Source organism: Vigna radiata, chromosome 1 (genome assembly GCF_000741045.1).
Source record: "Vigna radiata var. radiata cultivar VC1973A chromosome 1, Vradiata_ver6, whole genome shotgun sequence".
NCBI lineage: Eukaryota > Viridiplantae > Streptophyta > Magnoliopsida > Fabales > Fabaceae > Vigna > Vigna radiata.
Genome location: NC_028351.1, coordinates 15,159,084 through 15,179,413, shown reverse-complemented (window position 1 = coordinate 15,179,413; position 20,330 = coordinate 15,159,084). Strand labels below are relative to the sequence as shown.

Here is a 20,330-nt window from a genome sequence, read left to right as displayed (position 1 = left end):
AAAAGATTACATGAAATACAATCATGTGGATGTGAACCGAAAATATTTGATGACCACAAACCATGTATTGTGAAAGTTGTTTTTGTTGGGATGCAGTAATTTATGAAACATAATCCTACTGGCCAAGTTTTTGCCATGGTCCAATAGTCCAATGTTCTACTAGAACCATGAAACAAGAAAAACACAATAAAAACAAAAAGAATTTTTTTCATAATGAATGAATATTTTATGGAGAATGAGAGATATTTTATGGAGAATGAGAAGTACGAGGAGAATGAGTGAGTAGTTGATGTTTATTTATAGTTTATTTATGTTGTAAAAGTTAATTCAACAAAGTTGACAAATAAACTTTATTTGTTTTTTCTAATATATTAATCACACAAAATCAAGTTTTAATCTAAAATATTTTACTATAATTTGCATCAAAATAAAAAAGACTATCAACAGTATATTTCTCCCTATTTCATTAGTTAGTTCTTTAATATTTAAATTTAATATTATATATATATATATATATATATATATATATATATATATATATATATATATATATATTATTACTTTCATTTTATATTATAAACCATTTGAACATATGTTTTTTTATAATTAGTGGATATATCACTCATGCTAATTAGCCTAACTAATTGTAAACTTATATCATGTACAAAGCATGCTAACTAGTCTAACTAATTGTAAACAATTTGAACATATGTTTTTTTGATTTTTTTTGTTAGCTTTAAGTAGATAAATGTTTAAAACAAAAAAGGAAAAATAAAAATAAAAATAAAAGGGAAAAAGATAAATAAATAAATATAAATAAAAATGAAAACGAAAATGAAATAAGGAGTGAAATGATAAAATAAATTGATAAGTAAATAAAAAGAGGGGTAGAGATGCCTAAATAAAAAGGGGTGTGCAAATCAAATTTAGGGCTAACAAATGACTAGGCCGAAGCCCTAGTGGAAAATGGGGTGTGAAAACGAAAAATAGGGGTGTCTAAACTTGTTATTTCTTTTTTTAAAAAAAAACAAATTGGGCCTAGCCCAAGCGGAAAGAGGTAATAAAAGTGAAAACAGGGGTGCAGAGAGTTAATCAAAACATAAAAAAAAAAACCTAAAAGAAAACAAAATAAAATTAAAATAATGGAAATTCTTTAGACCCTGGCCCAAAATGCTCTATCCAAAAATTTCGTAGGGGTTCAGATTGTTCCCCTCATTCCCATCACTCGCACTTCCTCCCATCAGAGACCTAAGGTCTCTCTCACGCTCTCCGCCACCCACACACTCACTCCGACCCAGCCCCGCCTAACCGGACCACAACCGCGCCACCACCTTCTTCAGTCTCGTCGTCGCCGGCGAAACCACATCCCACCGGAGTCACCGCCGACCGCGGCGTCATTGCCCTTTCTCTCCTCTCGCTTCGAAAAGGGAACAAACTCGCCCCTCCGCAGTTCATCCCAACCGGCCACCAGCATAGCACCCTCTACTTGGCTTCGCCGGCGACAGCCAGCACCGCAGGAATCAAAGTCAGCCACGGCGCCGTGCCCCTTCTCTCTATCTCGCACTAGCCTAGGGTTGGGGCTTTCAACGCCGCCCTCCCGCGCAAGTCACCGTCGACCAAGCCAAGGTCGTCGCTCCCCCTCACCGGCCAAGAGCGCCGTCGCAGACCACCGTCCTCGCCCTCTCTCGCGCATCTTGCTTCCACCGAACCAGCTACTGTAATGATCATCAATCTCGGCCAAAGACACTGCCACCGTTGTTCGCGGCAGTTCAAACTTTTACATCTTCCCTTTTACGCGTAAGAGAGGGTTCTACTACTTCTATTTTCTGTGTATCTCTATTTTTGGTTAGGTTCGAATGGAGGACGATGGGGGTTTAGAGGGAATGTGTGGAGGAACTCTGATGTATTTGTGAAGGGTGTGAAAATGAAAATGGTTATGCGTGTTGATGCGTTGTAGCGTGTACCAGAGGGGGGCTTGGGTTTCTGTTATGGTAGTTGGGCTTGTGGAAAATGAGTGAGTAGCAAGAAGGTTTCACTGTGTGTCTTGGTATTGTGCGTGTGTGTGTTTGGCATTGTGCGTGTTGATGATGCGATGGAAAGGGTTGGTTCGGTTTGGAGATGGTGTATGAAGACGTGGTGGTAGGGGAGAAAAGAACCGTGAATGGGACTGGAATATTGGCTGGTTTTTGTTTGTTTATGTAGCAGGGGAACTGTAAACAGGAAGGACGAAGATGGAGATTTTAGCGGTAGAGTCTCACATTGAGGCTAGTCGATGATTTTGGGCGAAGAGGAGTCAAAGTGTGGATCAAGAGGTTTTGATTAAAGATGAAGTGTATTCATGCGTTGGATGATGACAAATAAAGGAAAAATCCACACCATAACATCATATTCAAAACAGAGGAGTAACATGCAGCATACATTGCAACTAGCTTACATGACGATAATGTAGCAAGGTGTGAGCAAGGTGCACTTACCTCTTGGAGCTCTGATTGCTTTGGTCGGCTTCCTACTTCCGGTGATGATCTCTTTCTTCTGTCTGGGCGCAGGTCCAATAAAGATGCGCTCTCCAACCAAGATGTGCTAAGGGTCCCTCGATTTTTTTTGGTTAAGTGAGAAGTGCTTATGTAACTGAGGCTAACATGCCTTCTGTTGTTTTCGGTGTTTTAATAGCAAGCACAAACATTTCTTGCGAATTTTGACTAAAAGAATGTCTCCTCGTGTTTTTGCTTATAGTAAATGATACAGTCTCTTCAATATCACCGACTAAAGTATCTGCATAAACACGAACCACCTTCAACCTAACCACTTCCTTCTCATCCACAACTGCCTCAGCCCTCGCGGCAACATCATCAGGGTAACGCATAACAACCACAGGACAAACACAATGATGCACACAATAATCACTCACACTCCCGAGCCTCCCATCGCTCCCGCGTCTCACAGCACCAAACCCGCGGCTCCCCATGATGACCATTCTCAGCCCGAGCCTCTCCACCTCCAAACACAGTCTCTACTTTATATCGTGGTCCTTCACGATGTGGATCTTGTACGGAATCTGCACTTCCCTTAACGGTTTGGCGAGATCCGCGGCCTTTGACGCCGTAAGCACATCGAAGTCGTCCTCGAGCTTGCGCTTGGCGGTGTGGTCGTTGTTGTTAACAGCGTTGAGGGTCTCCTCGTCGGGATTTGGGTCGGTGTTTATGGAGAGGTCGATAGGTTAGTGGAGGAGGTGAGATCGGTGGGGAAAATCCAGGGTGAGAGGGAAGAGTTCGAGGCTAGGCTGAGGGTTTCGAGGGAGTTCAGGGCGGCGAAGGCGGCGAAGGCGGCGAAAGGGAACGGCTGAAAAGTTGTTTGCGGTTGAGGTAGGCCGTGTGGAGGAAGGAGAGTTGGGCGCAATAAAAGTTAAAATGGAAATAACCTCGGGAACCAATTAAAAACCAAGGTATATTAAACTTATAAAATTGGTCTAACAAGGAGAGATTTTTGTTCCCTTTCATACATATAATTTTATCTTGCTTTTAACAATCTCATATTTTAGATATTATTATTTTAACATCCAACAAAACTTTTGCATATATTTAATTTTCATTATTTTATTTTTTAATTTTTCTCTTTCTTTATTAATACAAAAGTTAACATTTTTAGTGACCAAAATGTCTCTGATCAAGTGCTGCATCTAGTTTTACAGATATCTTGATGCTTAAAAAGATTAAATTTTGTATGTGTAAAACAAGAGAGAGATTAAGGATAAAACAATGAATGTGAAAATGAAAACTATACTTTAACACAAGAAATTTTTATTAGTACAATTATATCTTAATACAACTTTTTTTTTACATTATTTTAATATAATATACTTGTTATCTTTTCATTGAATTTAAAATATGTTAATATAGTAACAATTAAATAATGAATCAATTAAAAAAATAACTCTTAGTTATCATTTCATTGAATTTAAAATATGTTAATTAATTAAAAATTAAATAATGAATCAATTAAAAAAAATACGTGTGTGATGCAAAATAATATTTTAAAATCTGTTTCAGATTATTATTTTGTTTAAAAAATATTTTTTGATACATTTAAATTTTTTACATTCATTTGAAATTATTCTTTTTTTACTTTTATTTTTTTTTCTTTTTTGAAAAAATACAAAACTTCACACTTTTATTACTATTTTATTATTATATTATATGTGAGATGAATATAAAAGTGTTTGATAATACTGTTACTTTTTTTCGTTTTTATTGCAAGCATTTAATACTGGCCTGTCTTTTTCTTTTTTCTTTTTTATTTTTAAATACAATAATTAACTTTTGTTACGATGATTTTATTCTTATAAAAGCATCTTTTCCGACGTGAAAATAATAGAACCTTAACATTCATACCTCTTTATCCATGTCATATAATGTGTTGCAGAGGATCCAATCAGCTTTGTCGATGTTGGAGAACTGGTCCGTAAGAAAATGAAGCAGAGATGGTTGTTTTTCGTAAGTAAGGAAAAATGATGGCAAGTCCTGAGGTTGAAGTATAGGCAAGGTGGGAAGGGAAATCTCATGTTGTTTGAGTGGAACCTGCAACTTTCCCAATCGAGAATGGTAGTATATCCTATTCACAGTCATGTTTTGAGTGACATAAGAAGCACTAGCTATCCCAAATCTCTTTGCAACATCCAATGCCCAAGGGAAGAATGAATCATAGATAACACAATCAACACGATCATCTTGTGATCTTCCAAGTTTCTGTACAAACTTTTTATAATTTAAATCTAAACAAATTTAACTTTTAAATTTCAATCCCAATATGGATATTTAATTAATTTTGAAAATAACTTAAATAATTTTTTCAAGCAAAAAAGAATAATAAATATTTTTTTATAAATTTAAAATTAAATTTTAATAAAATAAAATTAGGTAGGTGGGTTGGTGAGCCAACCCGGCCCACCACGGGTTCAACTCGCATGAGTCGGGTTTAAATGAGTCGGGTTTAAATCTAACTCGTATAAAAGAAATACAATTTTTTCAAACCCAACTCGGCCCGAACCCGTGACGGGTCGGGTTGACCCCGCGAGTTATAACCCATTTTGACAGCTCTAGTAAGGAACCTCTCAGTACTCATGAAATTCATACATCATGCTATGAATGGGTTAAACAAAGCAAGTGTTGTAACAGATGAATTACTCTAAAAATTAATGAAAGAAGCATATATTATTAAGAATCAATTCAAATACATGAGTGTTCACAAGGTTACATCATCTCCCAACAACAAATAGAAGTTAGTTCACCATAGTCATGGTGAAACTAGATGAACAATGGAGAAGAATGAGATAGAAAAACCCTAAAAGTAGAAGATGAAAGCTCCCACATCCAAATCTGCCTCTAGAGAATGAAAGAGTGTGCTATTGCGCTCCCCTGCCAAAGATACAGATCCTGGGTCCTTTAAATAGAGCGAAAATAGAACAGAAACGAAGCCCAGGCCCATGTCACTAGCACCCAGCGCCCCACTTAGGTCGCCCGGGCGGTGTGCGACACTCATTTTGGCGCTTCAACGCCCCTAAAAGGGTAAGCAGGCGAGATTCTTCAAGAAAGTGGCGCTCAGCGCCCCAAAAGGGGCACCCAGGCGGGGTGCGACACCTTCTAGCATTGCGGGCTCCAAAAAGGGCGCTCAAGCTTTGTGCGTTCCTCCCTTCTGGTGCTTTTCTAGGCCTTTCTGAGCTCAATCTCCTTAGTACTTTAGCTCTCCTTTCCATATTATCTCATTTCCTGCCAAAAATAGGGAATTTAGTCATAAAATCATCAAATTCAACCTCAACTCTCTTATTCACACAACTTAATAGAATAACATGATTTCAAGCAAGTTTCAAAGCAGAAAAGGGTGCATTTGGTATCAAAATTACATCACAGATAACGGTATTTGTTAAGACTTCAACAAGTGTACCGAATCATATCAAGTAATATAAACGGTAAGATCGAGTATCATTTTCCCTAGAGACTCATTGGCCTAGACCATCATGTGATTTGTTGATTATTTAAGACTTGAGAAACGAAATTCAGGGTTTATAATGCAAAACAGAAAATAAACATGCATGCAAAGGTTGATTAATTAACCAAGAAAATACGCAGGTGAATGATATATGGATGAATTATGTTGTTGGGGTTTACGACTTTATCTCATCCACTCTCATGTATTTACGAATTCAACTCTTTCAATAATATCAATGTCACTTTCTAATTTACCCTAAACCTGATGTCTTGGTGAAGAAAGCCAACTCCTAATTACTAGTTTACAATGTCTTGTCTCCTTAGCAATTAATCATGCATTACATTTTCACAGAAGCTTAAAGGCAATCGGTCCTCCTATCCCTATGTCTAGGTAATATTGCTCCCGAGAGAATTCCCTCATGTCTAGATTTTCCCGTATGTGTCCATAACGACAAAATCAAATATCACACTATTGAATGAGTTAAACAAAGCATGCATAGAGTATAGAGGAAAAACCCTAACAATTAATAAAGTAAAACATATAGATTGAGAATCAATTCAATATATGAGAGTTTCAAAGGATTACATCGTTTCCCCAACAACAATGGAGGTTTAGTTCACCACGGACATGGTGAAACTAGATGAAAATAGTCAAAAGAATGAAAAGATAAACCCTAGAATTTGTAAATTGGAGTTGTAGCATCAAAAATCCGCCTCCCAAGGGTGAAGAGTGTGTTTCAGCGTCTCCTTCTACCAAAAGATACCCTATTTGGGTCGTGCAAATCAATATATAGGTCGTAAAAGTAACAGAAAAATTGGCCCAGGCCCATGAAAATGGCACTCAAGGCTCAAATACCGCTCAGCGGTAGGTACGACACTCAAAATAATGCTCAGTGTTGGCGCCCAAGCGAAAAATAGTGAAAAATAGAAAAAAAAAAACTGGCGCTCAGCGCCACCTACAGTAAACTGTACTTCTGGTTGACTTTTCAGTATTCTAGTTGACTAGTTGACTTTTCTGGTTGACTGATTGACTTTTCTAGTTGACTGGTTGACTTTTCTGCATTCCAACTATTTGATACTTCAACTCTTGTTTCAAATCATTCCAATAGCCTTCAATATTAAGGGAATTTAGTAATAAAATCATAAAGCATATCCTCAACTATCTTATTCACAAAACTAAAGCAAAATCATGAGTCAAAACAAGTTTCTAAGTCAAAAAGGGTGCATTAAGTATCAAAATTAAGTATAAAAATAATAGTATTTCAACCGTTATCAGTATTTTCAACCGTTATCAATGCGAAGTAGATTAAAAGACGTCAGACATGAGAAATCTATAAATAGAAGCATTGTTCTTTGTATTAAAAAACTTTTATGATTCATAACTTTCATATCTAATTTGTTTGTTGAGATATTATTGCAAGAGCGTCCTGATTGCTTCAAGAATCAAGATTGTTATATTTGGAAATTCATAAAGATTCTTTGAAGAACTTTGAGCTTCAACATTGTTTATCACTTTCTGCACATCAAGGTGTATCGTATCAGATTAGAGTTATCTACAATCAAAGCTGATTGTGTTCCCTATTGCTGCGGCCAGGAAGAGAGAGAAGTTCTAGTGACTTAGAGTGGGGTATCTCTAAGGGTTGACAAAAAGAGATTATTCTTTCGCGCATTAGTATATTAAAATTTATAACATGAAATTTAAAATTTAAAACTGTGAAAAAGTTATTACTCTTCTTAAACTATCCAATCGGACAATACAAGATTCAATACTTGTAAATTAATATTACCATCTCTTCTCTATTCATTTTTAAAAAACACGTTTGTTTAAAAAATCTGGAGATAGTAAATAATTTTTGTATTGAATCTCAAACGAAAAACTAAGGCTAATTCACAACAACAATATATATTCAAGAAAACAAATAATTACATATGCAATATATTCAAGCAAAACAATATATTCAAGCTTACTGTAGAAATTTTTTTGACATTTCTACTATAGAAATTTTCAAGCAAAATAATTGCATTTCTACTGCAATATATTCAAGCAAAATAATTGCATTTCTACTGTAGAAATTTTTTTGACATTGGCAAACTTACTGGATTGGGAATTAGGTAGGGTTATAGTGTTTGGGTTAGGTAATAAGGGTGGTAAGCTAGTAGATTTGGTAGTTTGGACTAACGAGGATGGTGGGTATTTTGGATAAGGAAGGTTTACGATAGGTTTTTGTTTGGGCTGGTATTTCTCTTCGAATAGCTTTGCCAATGAAACCTCTCATAACAATGATATGGGATTTTGAGCAATAACATCATGACGAATGTCAATCTTGAGTCCACTAATGAAACAATCAAGTTAAGCATCTACAGTAATGCCCTGAACTCGATAATATTCTTGAATGGACTCTGTTTGCATGAACTTAAAGAGGGTAGATCGAGGACACTCATAAGGGGAAGGGCCAAATTCCAATTCCAAGGATCGAGTGAAACTAAGCCAAGATTGAAATGGAGTTGTCTTAGCTAGCATTTAGAACCAAGGAATCACATCTGCCTCCATATGAACTACAACAATGGTAAGACGTTGCTCCTTCGGAGTATTATAAAAGGTGAAAATTTGTTCAGCTCGAAAAATCCACTCCAACACATTTGAGCCATTAAAATGTGGAAAATCAAGTTTAACATTTCGAACTTGAAACGGAGGCGTAGAGCTCGAATAAGACCTGTTCGATGAGGTACTCGCTACATGCAATGACGTCAGTGCAATTTCAAGGCTCTCTCAAAACGAGTAGAATACTTCAGGTGCCTTGATTCCATCAACTCTAAAATGCGCTTTACATCAGATGATAGCTCTTTCAAGCGAGTGTTTTCAACCATGACGAAAAGTGCAGAATGAAAGCACCAATGTAATATTAGTTACAGAGCAGAAAAGTAAGCAAATAAAGTAATCACACAGCAGAATATTCTTCCATAAAGATTATTGTATTATTGTGCTCATCTTCCTTGACTAGAAAAAGAGATCATTTCATAAACAGAAAAGAACAGAGAATTAATAGTGAGACAGAGAATGTAACCATCCATATACCCTTTCCTTTTCCCCCCAAACTCATATAACCACCCCCACCTCAAACATAATCTTTCATACGTATATTGGGCCTCCTCATCCTTGCACTTTTTCTGTTATTCACAATTGTATGATTGCTTTCCATCTGTCCATTTTTTCTAATAGAATTATTCTTCTCTAAATTCTTTTCCTAATTTACCCTTATGTCTTTCCCACTTGTGACAAATTAATTACTGTTAAGTACCTTAAAGGAGCGAGGATTTAGTATGGCCTCCTCTTCATCAATATCAATTCTCAATACCAAATGGTGTAACCCTAATGGGTCAATCCCGAGCCTTTTCCTCACAGGGTCCACACCTAGATGTATCAAACAATCCTTTTCTAAACATATCCCCATTCCAAACCATATTTAACAAAACAATTAAGTAAACCATGCCTAACTCCACACATAATCTCACTGTCACAATACTAATAACTTTTTAGCACAATCAATTGACAGGTCAAAACCTCAATTTGATTAAAATAATAACATGTGGAACTTTCTCTTTTCTCAAAAGGTTTAGGGGTAGAGGCAAAAGACATAAATATCCTTGAAGTAGTTGAACTTCGAATTCAGTAGAAAATCCAAAAGTTTCTTATATGAAAACTTGTCTTTAAGAACATCATATGTTAAGTTAAGGGGTGGATTTTAGATCTAACTCAACTCCACAAATTCGACATAATATCATGTTAAAAAGTCGGTTCTATATTAGACGTTGAATGTTCAAAATAACAAACGTCAAAGCCCTTTTTTTTATAGTGGTGTTCATTCTTCATAAACACCTCTACCTACATCAATAATCAAACCATACAAAATGCCTCTAGTGAAATTTTACAAAAGTGAATATATATGGTAATTACCCATGTATGAACATCGTTATTGACCATATTACATTATAAAGATCCAAGAAACCAATTGAAAACATTTTCGATAATTTTGGTGATTACATAACACAATACAAGACCTCAAAAGTTTGGAGGTCCCAATCATACATAAAACAACAACAACAAAGATATCATTTTGTTGGACGAATAGCATACCAAGTTTGGACAAAGGTTAGGACAAGACCCACAACTGCAGCATGGAATGCAATAATGGCCCAAGGGTTGCTGAAATAGGTACTATACCCAAGAGCCAACCAAGTCCTAAGTTTATCCTTATAATGCTTCTCAATTTGATTTCTAAGATCAACATATTTTCCCATGTCAGGCACTAAATCAGTGCTAAGGGTATTAAAAAGGTTAGCCACTTCCTCATCACTCCCTAGTGAATTAAGCAAAATTCGTTCTGATCTGAGTGCTTTCACATCATCTGGATGGTCTATGAGTGAGTCTAAGAAGGACACATAAGAGCAAATCCCATAATCATTTTGAAAATCGGGACACATCTCATACGCTATCAGGTTTAGCACAGTAGCAGCTGTTGTGTCATCCACAACTATCTCGGGAAGCTTCAGTGTTGAATGAAACCAACCAAGGGAGAAAGATATGTCTGCTGGCCTTCGTGTCTTACTTGACATGAACTCAATCCCTGCTGCTTTCAACTCCTTTATGTTCCTACACAATTTAAAGACACAAATTATAAGTCATACCAAAATATCACCTATTTATGATTAGATAAGTTTTTTTTACACATACAAGGCAAATTTATCCAGATATTACGAAAATATATAAGTTAAAAAGATATTAGTGGTTAACATAACTATTATAAACTAGTATTGCAAACCTGTTTTCTTTCTTTTTTATTTCTCAAAAGCAACACAAAACATTGCATGATGATTATTTCTTCTCTGCACGGTCAAATCTCTTTTTCCTTAAGGAACAAGATGTAGGTTTTGTGAATGGTTTTGACCACCACATAAGATGCGAACTCCAAGTTATTGATCGAGATGAAATTTCCACCAGATCTGAACCGTGGGCTTCCCATCTCTTATTTTACTCTATAAATAGTGCATTATTTTGCTCTTCCAAAACATAGGACACTTTTCTCTCATTGTCCTTTCCTCTTATTTGCATCCTTTCTCTCTTTTCTTTTTTAAAAATATCTTGAATTTATTTTCTACTCTTTCTAGAGTTCCTTAATAGTTCTAGTATTCTTAAACTTTTAAAAAGTTTCTATTTTGGATGACTTGAACAATATACTATAGATAAATTCTTAAAGAGACTGATATACTCAGATTTAAAAAAATTTAATTTATGTTTTTTGTTAATTTGTTTATACCAATAAAGACTTCAAAAATAAAGTCGTGAAAACTACGTATAATTTCTTTGTAAATTTCTGAAAAAAAAAATGAAATTTTCAAAGGTAATGACAATTTCACTTTTTCAAAAGTTAATATGAATACTGAAGTCGACATCGCTCTTATCTACAAGACTTAGTTCATGACCACTAATATCTTTTTTACTTATTATTTTTGTAATATTTGAAGAATTTTTTTTTTTCAAAATACATGGAGAGAAACTAATTATATAAGAATGGCACATCATTAGGCTCTCATTTATCAATAATTTATTTTTCTCTTTAATATGAGTAAATGGGTGGGGACAATTTAAACTGTACCTGTATGTTACCATGTCGTCTTGGTTTTCTTGTGAAACACCTTGAGTCTCGCTTCCGTTGCCGATGTGGCGCTTTGGAACATTGTCAGTGTTTTGAGTTGGATCATAAAGGATGATAGAGCGTTGAAGGCCAAGAAGATGAGTAGGCTGTGGGAAATCCGCCTTAAAGTTTACCTGATCTTCTTTGGTGGCCCAATGGTGGCAACGGAGGAACCCTTTCATAATTTCCATGAGGTTTTCTTTGGAGTCCCTCCATAGATGTTTGAGCAACGGGAACGGAAGCTGGTTCTCCAGCAGAAGCGCGTCCTGCATCACCAGCACAAGCTGGTCTACCTTCACGTTCATTTTATACGGTTTGTCGAGCTTCGCATGTTCCAGAATGCGCAGAAGGGCGCACCCGTCCACGAACAGCATCCAACTGATCATGTCCTCCGGAGTTTCATAACCTTGTTTCTCGTACTCTGAAAACCTTTGATTTTTGGTGAAAAGATCGTCGTCAAAGAGGGGCTTCAAGGTTTCAATGTTTTGTACAACCTTTTTGTGCAGTTCTTCTGGGGATATTTTGGTGCTGTCAATGTACTCTGCTGCCCACATTTTTTTGTACTGTTCTCCCAGTTGTAGATTGAGATCACCATGGTGGATGGGACCAAATGAAACTAACTTTGGGGAGTAGTGCTTGCTGAAATTCTTTCGGTTTCGGAGAAGGTGTGGTGGTACTCGTTGGATTTTGGCGTTTTGGGGGGCTGGTGAAGGTGTTTCCTTTGCCTTTTGAAGCTCCTGAAGCCTTTCTTGAAGATTTGAAATGGAAGTTGCAGACATTGTTTGATGACAAGAAATTTATTTTTGTGGGGATGTAGATGGGAGAGGCTTGTGTTGTGTGGGTAGTAACAGATTTTCTGATCGAGATTATTTTACTATCATAGGGTATTGTGTATTATTATCTGAATAAAGTTTCCTTGCTCATTGAGTAAATTCTAGGCAAGGAATAAAGAGCAAGCTTCTCACGCACCTTGTGTCTCCTTTTTCGTCTTTTATTTCATTTCTTCTTTAATTTGTATTGGAAAATGATATTTTGACACTAATTTTTTATATTATTTTGATACTGTACACGTGTCAAAACGTGATTGGACGATTTCAAATTAAAAAAAGCTGAAACAAGAACATATTTGGAAGAAAAAAATCAAATTTTTTTTTTTTAATTTAAAATCGTCTAACCACATTTTAACAGTGTCAAAATGGTGTCAAAATATCATTTTCCATTTGTATTACTTGTATGCTTATATGCTCATGCACACATGTTCTATCCTTTAGCTTCTATCGTGGTTCTTTTTGTTTAATTAATTGAATCCTTAATTTTAGTTTGAATACTTGGAACTAAACATCCAAAAGAGATTTTTATTTATTTTTTTATAATCTAAACACCATAATTACAAACTAAAATGGGTCTTGATTGAAAAGTGTTTCTTGACAATTTTGCTCTGTGTTTATTCGAATATTTTTAATGAACCAAATAAACTCGATTGGTGGAATTTTCTAATGAAACGAACCAATAATTTATTTTTCAGTATTTGATTTAGGATTCGGTGATCAAAACAAAATTTATTTGTAAACCATTTATATATATTGAATTAATATTTTATAAATATATCTAACTCACTATATTGCCTTTTTTTATTAACAACTCTTGCATTGCTTCCAATAGATCTTTAGAGAGTCTTAGGTAGCTTGAAATCTTAACGGAAAACATAAATGATGTAAAAAGTAGTTAAAACTATAAATCTAAATTTGAAGAGAAGGATAAATTAAAGTAATGTGTTTGGAATATATTGTAAAGAAGTAAAACTACGAACAGTGTAAAATGGTCATAAAATAAATAAACTAGAAAGGTAAAAATGCAAGAAAAGTAACTTCAAGAAAATAATATACCAAGGATAAAACTAGAACTTAGAAAATAAATCAATTAAAGTTATGATCCAAATTGTTATAATCTTTATTGGAGTTGTCATTATCCTCTTTACACATTCTTAAAATGTTTTTGTTGTAAATACAATTTATCATCTCCATTTCAAACAAATATCACCTATTTATATTTTTCATCTCAAGAATAAAAATAGAAACAAAGTTACATAATAATTAGAATAATTACCTAAAACTGCACGTTTGTATCAGTTATGTCCATGTTCTCTGATTTTGTTTTGTGAATGCATTTTTGGAAAACTTTGATTGTGATCTTACCTTCAACTTCTTCATTTTCTTCGATTTTTTTTATTTTCTTTTATTTTTTTTTTATTTTCTTCCATTTTTTTAACTGAGATTATTTTTTTATTGATACTCGTATCCTTAACAAAATATCCTTCAAGAGTATTCATTCATTGTTTTATAGAAGAAATATTCTCTTGATTGTCATCCAAGTCTTAAAAATCAACTAACTCTTTGTATTCCTTAAGCCTATACACACATGCATTAATTAAACAGAAACATCATAACACTTACATGTTCAATAATCCCACATTAAAAGCTAACAGAAACATCATATCTTCAATAATCCCACATTAAAAGCCATGAGTGTTTCCATTTTTTCAAAAAATACTTTATATCCATTTGGTGGGCTTACCTTTCGGGCCCAATCTCATTTTTTAAGAAAGTTAATATTTTCAAGATACAAAGAATTGAATGTAGGCTTAATATCTCTTTTCGTCCCTCTTTTGGAGGTGAATGTTCAATTGCGTCCTACCTTTTTTCAAAAGTTCAATTTCGTCCCACCTTATGAAAAAAGTGTGCAATCAAGTCCTTTTGGGTAACGGAGTTAAAAATATAACGTTTGACCTGTGTTCTGTGCAACGTGGCAGTTTATTGATCAGAACTTTGAAGGGTAAAGTTGGGATTTTAAGTAAATGGATTTGGTTAAAAAAAATTAAGTGTAAGTACAGATGTTGTTTAACATTTACTGCATAATGTTCACAGGAATCTGATAAAGCACAATAAAATTCTTGTTATAGAAAATGAACAAATCGTACAATGACCATTAAAAATTATGCCCTAAATAACCAGGGGGGAAATGAAGTGTATATGCCATCAAAATGAACTTACACCGATTGAATAAGCAGTCCCCAGCAAAAAATGGATGGAAAGAGCCCACAACAATGGAGGTGAACCTACAATCCATCCACTTCCAAAACTCTGTAAAAGAGATTAAAATGATAGTTTTTAATAACCATTACATCAGACAATTCTGAAAGAGAGTATAACTTTTTGAAGGTTAGATCCACGTTTCAGAGAAAAGAAAACCGATTTCTAACAAAGGTAAGGCCATAGACCAGATGAAATACATATTAAAATGAAATGACTTTGAATTCTTACTTTGTAACAATCCCAAGCAGGGGGAACTCTAGTAGTATCACAAAAGTACATACTCATTGAAAGAAAGCAGACTGTTTATGAAAACTTTTCATTGATTCTCTTTCTATTTCAGACATTAAAAAGAGAACGGAACAAAAAAAACTGGAAATAAATCCAAATTTACATATCTAAAATTATACTGAATAAGATTTCACCTTCAAGATCAAGATCACCCAAATTGGAAGATCGATCCTGCAAATCGCGTTTTCTGCAACCCCAAATCGCTGAACCCCAAATCGCGTTTTCTTCAAACCCTAACTCTCAGATTTTTTTACATCTAAACAAGGTCAATTTTTTTTAACCAAATCCATTTACTTAAAATCCCAACTTTACCCTTCAAAGTTCTGATCAATAAACTGCCACGTTGCACAGAACACAGGTCAAACGTTATATTTTTAACTCCGTTACCCAAAAGGACTTGATTGTACACTTTTTTCATAAGGTGGGACGAAATTGAACTTTTGAAAAAAGGTAAGACGCAATTGAACATTCACCTCCAAAAGAGGGACGAAAAGAGGTATTAAGCCTTGAATGTAATATAATTACCATGTCATCACTAGCCTTAAACCCATGGGTCAGAAATACCACATCCTTGTCTTCCCTTATGAAACTAATATCGAAGAGAAGATTAAATGAGAAAAGAAGGCATACGGGCATTTTTTAACTCGACACTTTGTTGATGGTACCAATATCATGATTACCCTTGAGGAACTTATATGACCTTCTTGGTGTATTGGTTATGCACCCATTTTTTTTTCTAGATTGTTTCAAATTTCTCCTCACTTTTCCAACTTAGCTTATCTTGTTCATATTGTTTTCGTACCTAATAGTCTAGCTAAATTTCTCTTAGCTATATACTTCATTAAAGTCCTTGATCTTTTTGGCTCATCAAAATCAAACAAAAATTTGTCTAGACTATTTGGTTTCGATTTTCGAAGAAAAACACACCTCCTACCCTAGAAAATATTAGCAACCTTAAAAGTATAAGGTAGCAACCTTACAAATATAAGAACTAGTACAAAAATCATATTTTATGACGTACAAAAACAAACTATAAACTGAGGCTTAGAGTACAAGGTCCCATGATTTGCTAAAGTTTTGAATTTGCTAAAGTTTTGAATGTCCAACAATGCTCCCAAATCATTTTAGCATTAATATATAAGTGAAAATTTTTAGATTTGACCGAAGAGTAAAGGGTATAATACATGTAGCACTTTTCTTATGTACATAATATGAAAAATAATATTAATTATTATGTTATCTTCAACTTACTTTTTCACTCCAAAATTTAGTATAATCCATTTTGACTCCAAAATTTAGAATATATCCTTCAAGAAAAAAATGTGAGTGTTTCCTGTTAACTAAAAAATATTTTTAATAATCGTGCATAAGCCTATAATTATTTAAAATTACAAATTAACCTATAATATTTTTCAGTAATTTACAAATTGATCCTTACTTAATTGTTATTATTCTCAACTTAGTTTCTAAATATTTTTCATATGTAGATTAGTCCCTAACTAACTTATAATAATTACAATTAGCTCTTTAGTCAACTAATTAAGTTAATTTTTGTAAACACTTTAAAACCTCAATGTAAATTAATTATTTGATCTACGGCTATTAAACTTGTAACGAGCTTTGTTTCATATTTAATTTTTGCATAAATTTAATTATTGTGAATTTTGCAACTAAAATTCATAGTAATTGTGGAATCTCTTAATAATTTTGTTGAAAAACCATTATTAATAAGATTTGTAAATATTAGAATCAAGATAAGTCACTTATGTTTTATTAAAAAATGAACTTTAGTGTACATTCACTTGTATATTTTAAATTAGTCATTATTTTAGGTGACATAAGACTTCTAAAACATCCCATAAAATAGATGTTAAAATATAATAAAACTAATTTGAAGTGTTCTTGGGAGGTTTAATAGTGGTTTAAGATAGCAAAATTATGTGTTATAAACCTATTATTAATAAGATGATTTTTTTACTCTTAATTACTATTCATGATATGGAAAGGATAAAGCTAAATTATATCTTTTTTTTTTCTTTTTCAATTGTAACCTTTCAAATGTAATTGCAAGGAAGAAAAAAAATATATATTTCTCTTACAATTAATCATTTTTTTTTTGTGAAAAAATCTTGTCTCTAAATACAACTATATTCCTAAAAAAAGCTTTATTCTTCTCTCCTCTTCTTTTCCTTTCTTAGTTATGTAAATTTTTGGTCATTTAGTTTCAATTGATTAGAGTTACAAATTAGTTTTATTTTCTTCCTATTCTTATTAAATATTACTCCATAAAATATAATTTTCTCTCTTTTTAAACTTTTTGTGAAACAACTTAAATACAAGAATACGTAACTTTGAACCTTCCATTTCATTATTAGAATGTCATTTACTTCATAAAGAGAAAAAGAATTAATCTTAAAGTCAAACCCTTTATTTTATCGCATTTTTATTTGAATATAAATTCTGTCAAATTTTATTTTCCGTCTATACATGAATTTTTAAATTCTAAATTTATAAATTCTTTGGTATGAAAACCTAGACTTAGATACTAGATTCAAAAATCACTTTATTTGAAGTTTTACAAAGAAAGTTATAAATAAATATTTCCTTATAAAATGTTTATACAAAAATTCTACTTTTTTTTATTTGTTGTTTTGATTTTAATTTTTTTACATTTATTATGTTTCCTGGAGAGTAACTAATTACTAGAGCATATTAGTATGTCAACATTATTTTCTATTTTAGCTATTAAATATTAGAGATATCATACATTAAAATTTAAATATAAAACGTCAAGAGAAAAATGTAAGAAAAAATAACATCTGAATTTATATATTAATATAGATACGAAAAATGCATATATTAAAATCTCTGGCACGACTTTGATAGTATGTCTCAAAACCAATGCTGGTTATACACGTGCAATAATTGACCAAAATATTATTATCATAAAAATTTCATTCGACACGTGCATAAACTTTGTTGCTGAGTTTTGTTCCGAGTTCGTTGGGCCAGGTGAACCTAAAATAACACATGGAAAATACTATTAGTAATTATTTTTCATTTTACTATTACCTTATTATGATTTATTCTGTTTTTGAAGTGATATTTATATATAATTCAAACTCAACTATAAATACAAATTGTAGTGATCTAATATTGGTTGAAACATTCTAAAAAACGGACTTTTCATTATTATCTTCTTATTAATAAATGCTCCGTAAGTATGATTTTAAATTACTTTTTTCATGATTTAACCTTTTTTTTTATTAGCCAATTCTAACTAATGACACAGGCAACAATTATCAAGATATTATGAAGGCTTTTACTTTAATTATAGTAATAATATTTTATATTTATTTCATACATCATTATTATCACCTTTTTTTCACTTTATCAAACATTCAAGGAATGTCATATTAATATTTTATTTTTCGAATAAAAAATATATAGCTTAATAAAACTCCATTTATCTCTTTAATTAATTACTTATTTATTCTTAATGCATAGAGTACGGATAATAGTTAAAAAAAATATTTAAAGCAATATTAATTTTATAAAATAATAATAAATTTAAAGAACCTTACTATACTTTTTAACACCCTTATGAATTGAAGTTTATTAAAAATTACAAAGTTAATAGATTTCATGGTATGTTTCACAACCATCTTTTTCAGTTTTTAATAAATGGAAAAGAGCGTATGCTAAAAAAAATGCATACAATATTTTTCATCTCTAAAAATTTCAAAATTCTAATTATGTCCTTGGCCTTACTAAATAATTAAGTTATGGGTTATATTAATATGTTTTTCTTTTTTCTTTCTTTTTTTAATTTGAGAACTTTATTTAATGCGATTTCTATGTTTTTTTTTAAATTCAATTTCCATTTTATTTAAAAAAGACTTAATATAGAATCTTTGTTAGATTGATATTGACAATATTTAGAAAGATGATCAAATCTCACTGACTTTAGTCTTTTTTAATTTTTACTTTTTTTCCCATTTCTATTTGTTACATCTTATTTTACTCTATCTTAAAAAACGGTTATGGAGGTATGGGGTGAGTAGAAATCGAGAGAATAAATTATTATAGAAGTTCATAATTACTTAAATATCAATTTAATAAAAAAAATTAAATTCATATTAACTCATTGAAAATAAAATGATAATTAAATCAAATATAATTTTTTTTTAAAAAAATCATATTAAAAAACCACTTAAATATTATATATAAAAAACTATTAAACCTTATTTTTAAAAGGAAAACTTACTTGTGAGGCAAGACAATGGATTAACATGTTGGCCACATCTACCAGGCAATTGCTGAGCTTGAGTGACATTAATGCCAGCGTTTTCTGCTTGCCTTGTGCCTCTGTTGCTCACCAAGCTACACAGACATTCTGCATCAGATTCAATCACAGATTTCAGAGGCTCACAGCAACTATCAGGAGGGTCTTCACTGCCATTGAGGTAGCTTAAGCAAGGTGAAAGCTTATTCAGGCAAGAACTATCTTGAGCACTTCCTCTTCCCACACACTGCAATAGTACAACAAATGCAATGCAGCATACTGCTCTCAACATTGTTTCCATTATTTTCATTGCTTATAGTTTTCCTATGCCCTTAGTGCCATAATGAGTAGTATTTATATGTGAACGTTTGAAACGTAAAAGGAGAAAGAAAAAAGTGATTTTGAAAATGAAGTTGATTAGAAGTTGGTGATCAAACTTGTAGACAAGGTTGACCCTTTTGGCCTTTGTTGATCAAGCTTTTCAATGTGTGGCTCAGAGATAAGAGGTCGGTTCCACGGGTAATGTCACAGTTGGACAGGTGTAGCTACTTTCTTTCTCAAGCTACACCTATACCTAATTTTCATTCAAATCATAAATTACATATGAAATATATAAAAAGAAAGTAATACATATATATCTTTTTATTGAAATAAATATATAAAATTAAAGTTAATATAAATATTGAATTTTAACTTTTAATTCTGTATTTCTTATAGAAATAATAATTAGCAACAATATCACTTTTACCTCTCACTACTAAATGAATATTTAAAGTTCCTACCAATAAAGCAATAATATTTCCGTTGAAACTTAGTTTTTGAAAATTATTTTGGAATGTTTAACTACTAATCCAAATATATGTATTCATCCGTAAGGTGACACTAGTATAAAAATTATATTTTATGACGTACAAAAATGAATTATGACGTATATAGTTTTGTACGTTATAATAAGTTTACACATTTTATGACGTAGCAAAAATTTACGTCA

The 20,330-nt window shown here is 32.6% G+C and overlaps 2 protein-coding genes and 1 pseudogene across 2 annotated transcripts; all 3 read right to left on the bottom strand.

Moving 5' to 3' along the window:
• Positions 1-9,433, bottom strand: part of LOC106758028 — a 13,693-nt pseudogene extending 4,260 nt beyond the window's left edge.
• A 545-nt stretch (positions 9,434-9,978) lies between these two features.
• LOC106767701 (UPF0481 protein At3g47200) lies at positions 9,979-12,564 on the bottom strand. The gene is made up of 2 exons (XM_014652646.2): positions 11,636-12,564; positions 9,979-10,632 (listed from the first exon to the last, which is right to left on the bottom strand). The coding sequence occupies exons 1-2, from the start codon at positions 12,451-12,453 to the stop codon at positions 10,092-10,094; spliced, it is 1,359 nt and encodes a 452-aa protein (XP_014508132.1). The 5' UTR covers positions 12,454-12,564; the 3' UTR covers positions 9,979-10,091.
• Positions 12,565-17,855: 5,291 nt separating this feature from the next.
• LOC106769020 (lipid transfer-like protein VAS) lies at positions 17,856-19,666 on the bottom strand. The gene is made up of 2 exons (XM_014654464.2): positions 19,322-19,666; positions 17,856-18,072 (listed from the first exon to the last, which is right to left on the bottom strand). The coding sequence occupies exons 1-2, from the start codon at positions 19,647-19,649 to the stop codon at positions 17,963-17,965; spliced, it is 438 nt and encodes a 145-aa protein (XP_014509950.2). The 5' UTR covers positions 19,650-19,666; the 3' UTR covers positions 17,856-17,962.
• Between the last annotated feature and the right edge of the window lie 664 nt (positions 19,667-20,330).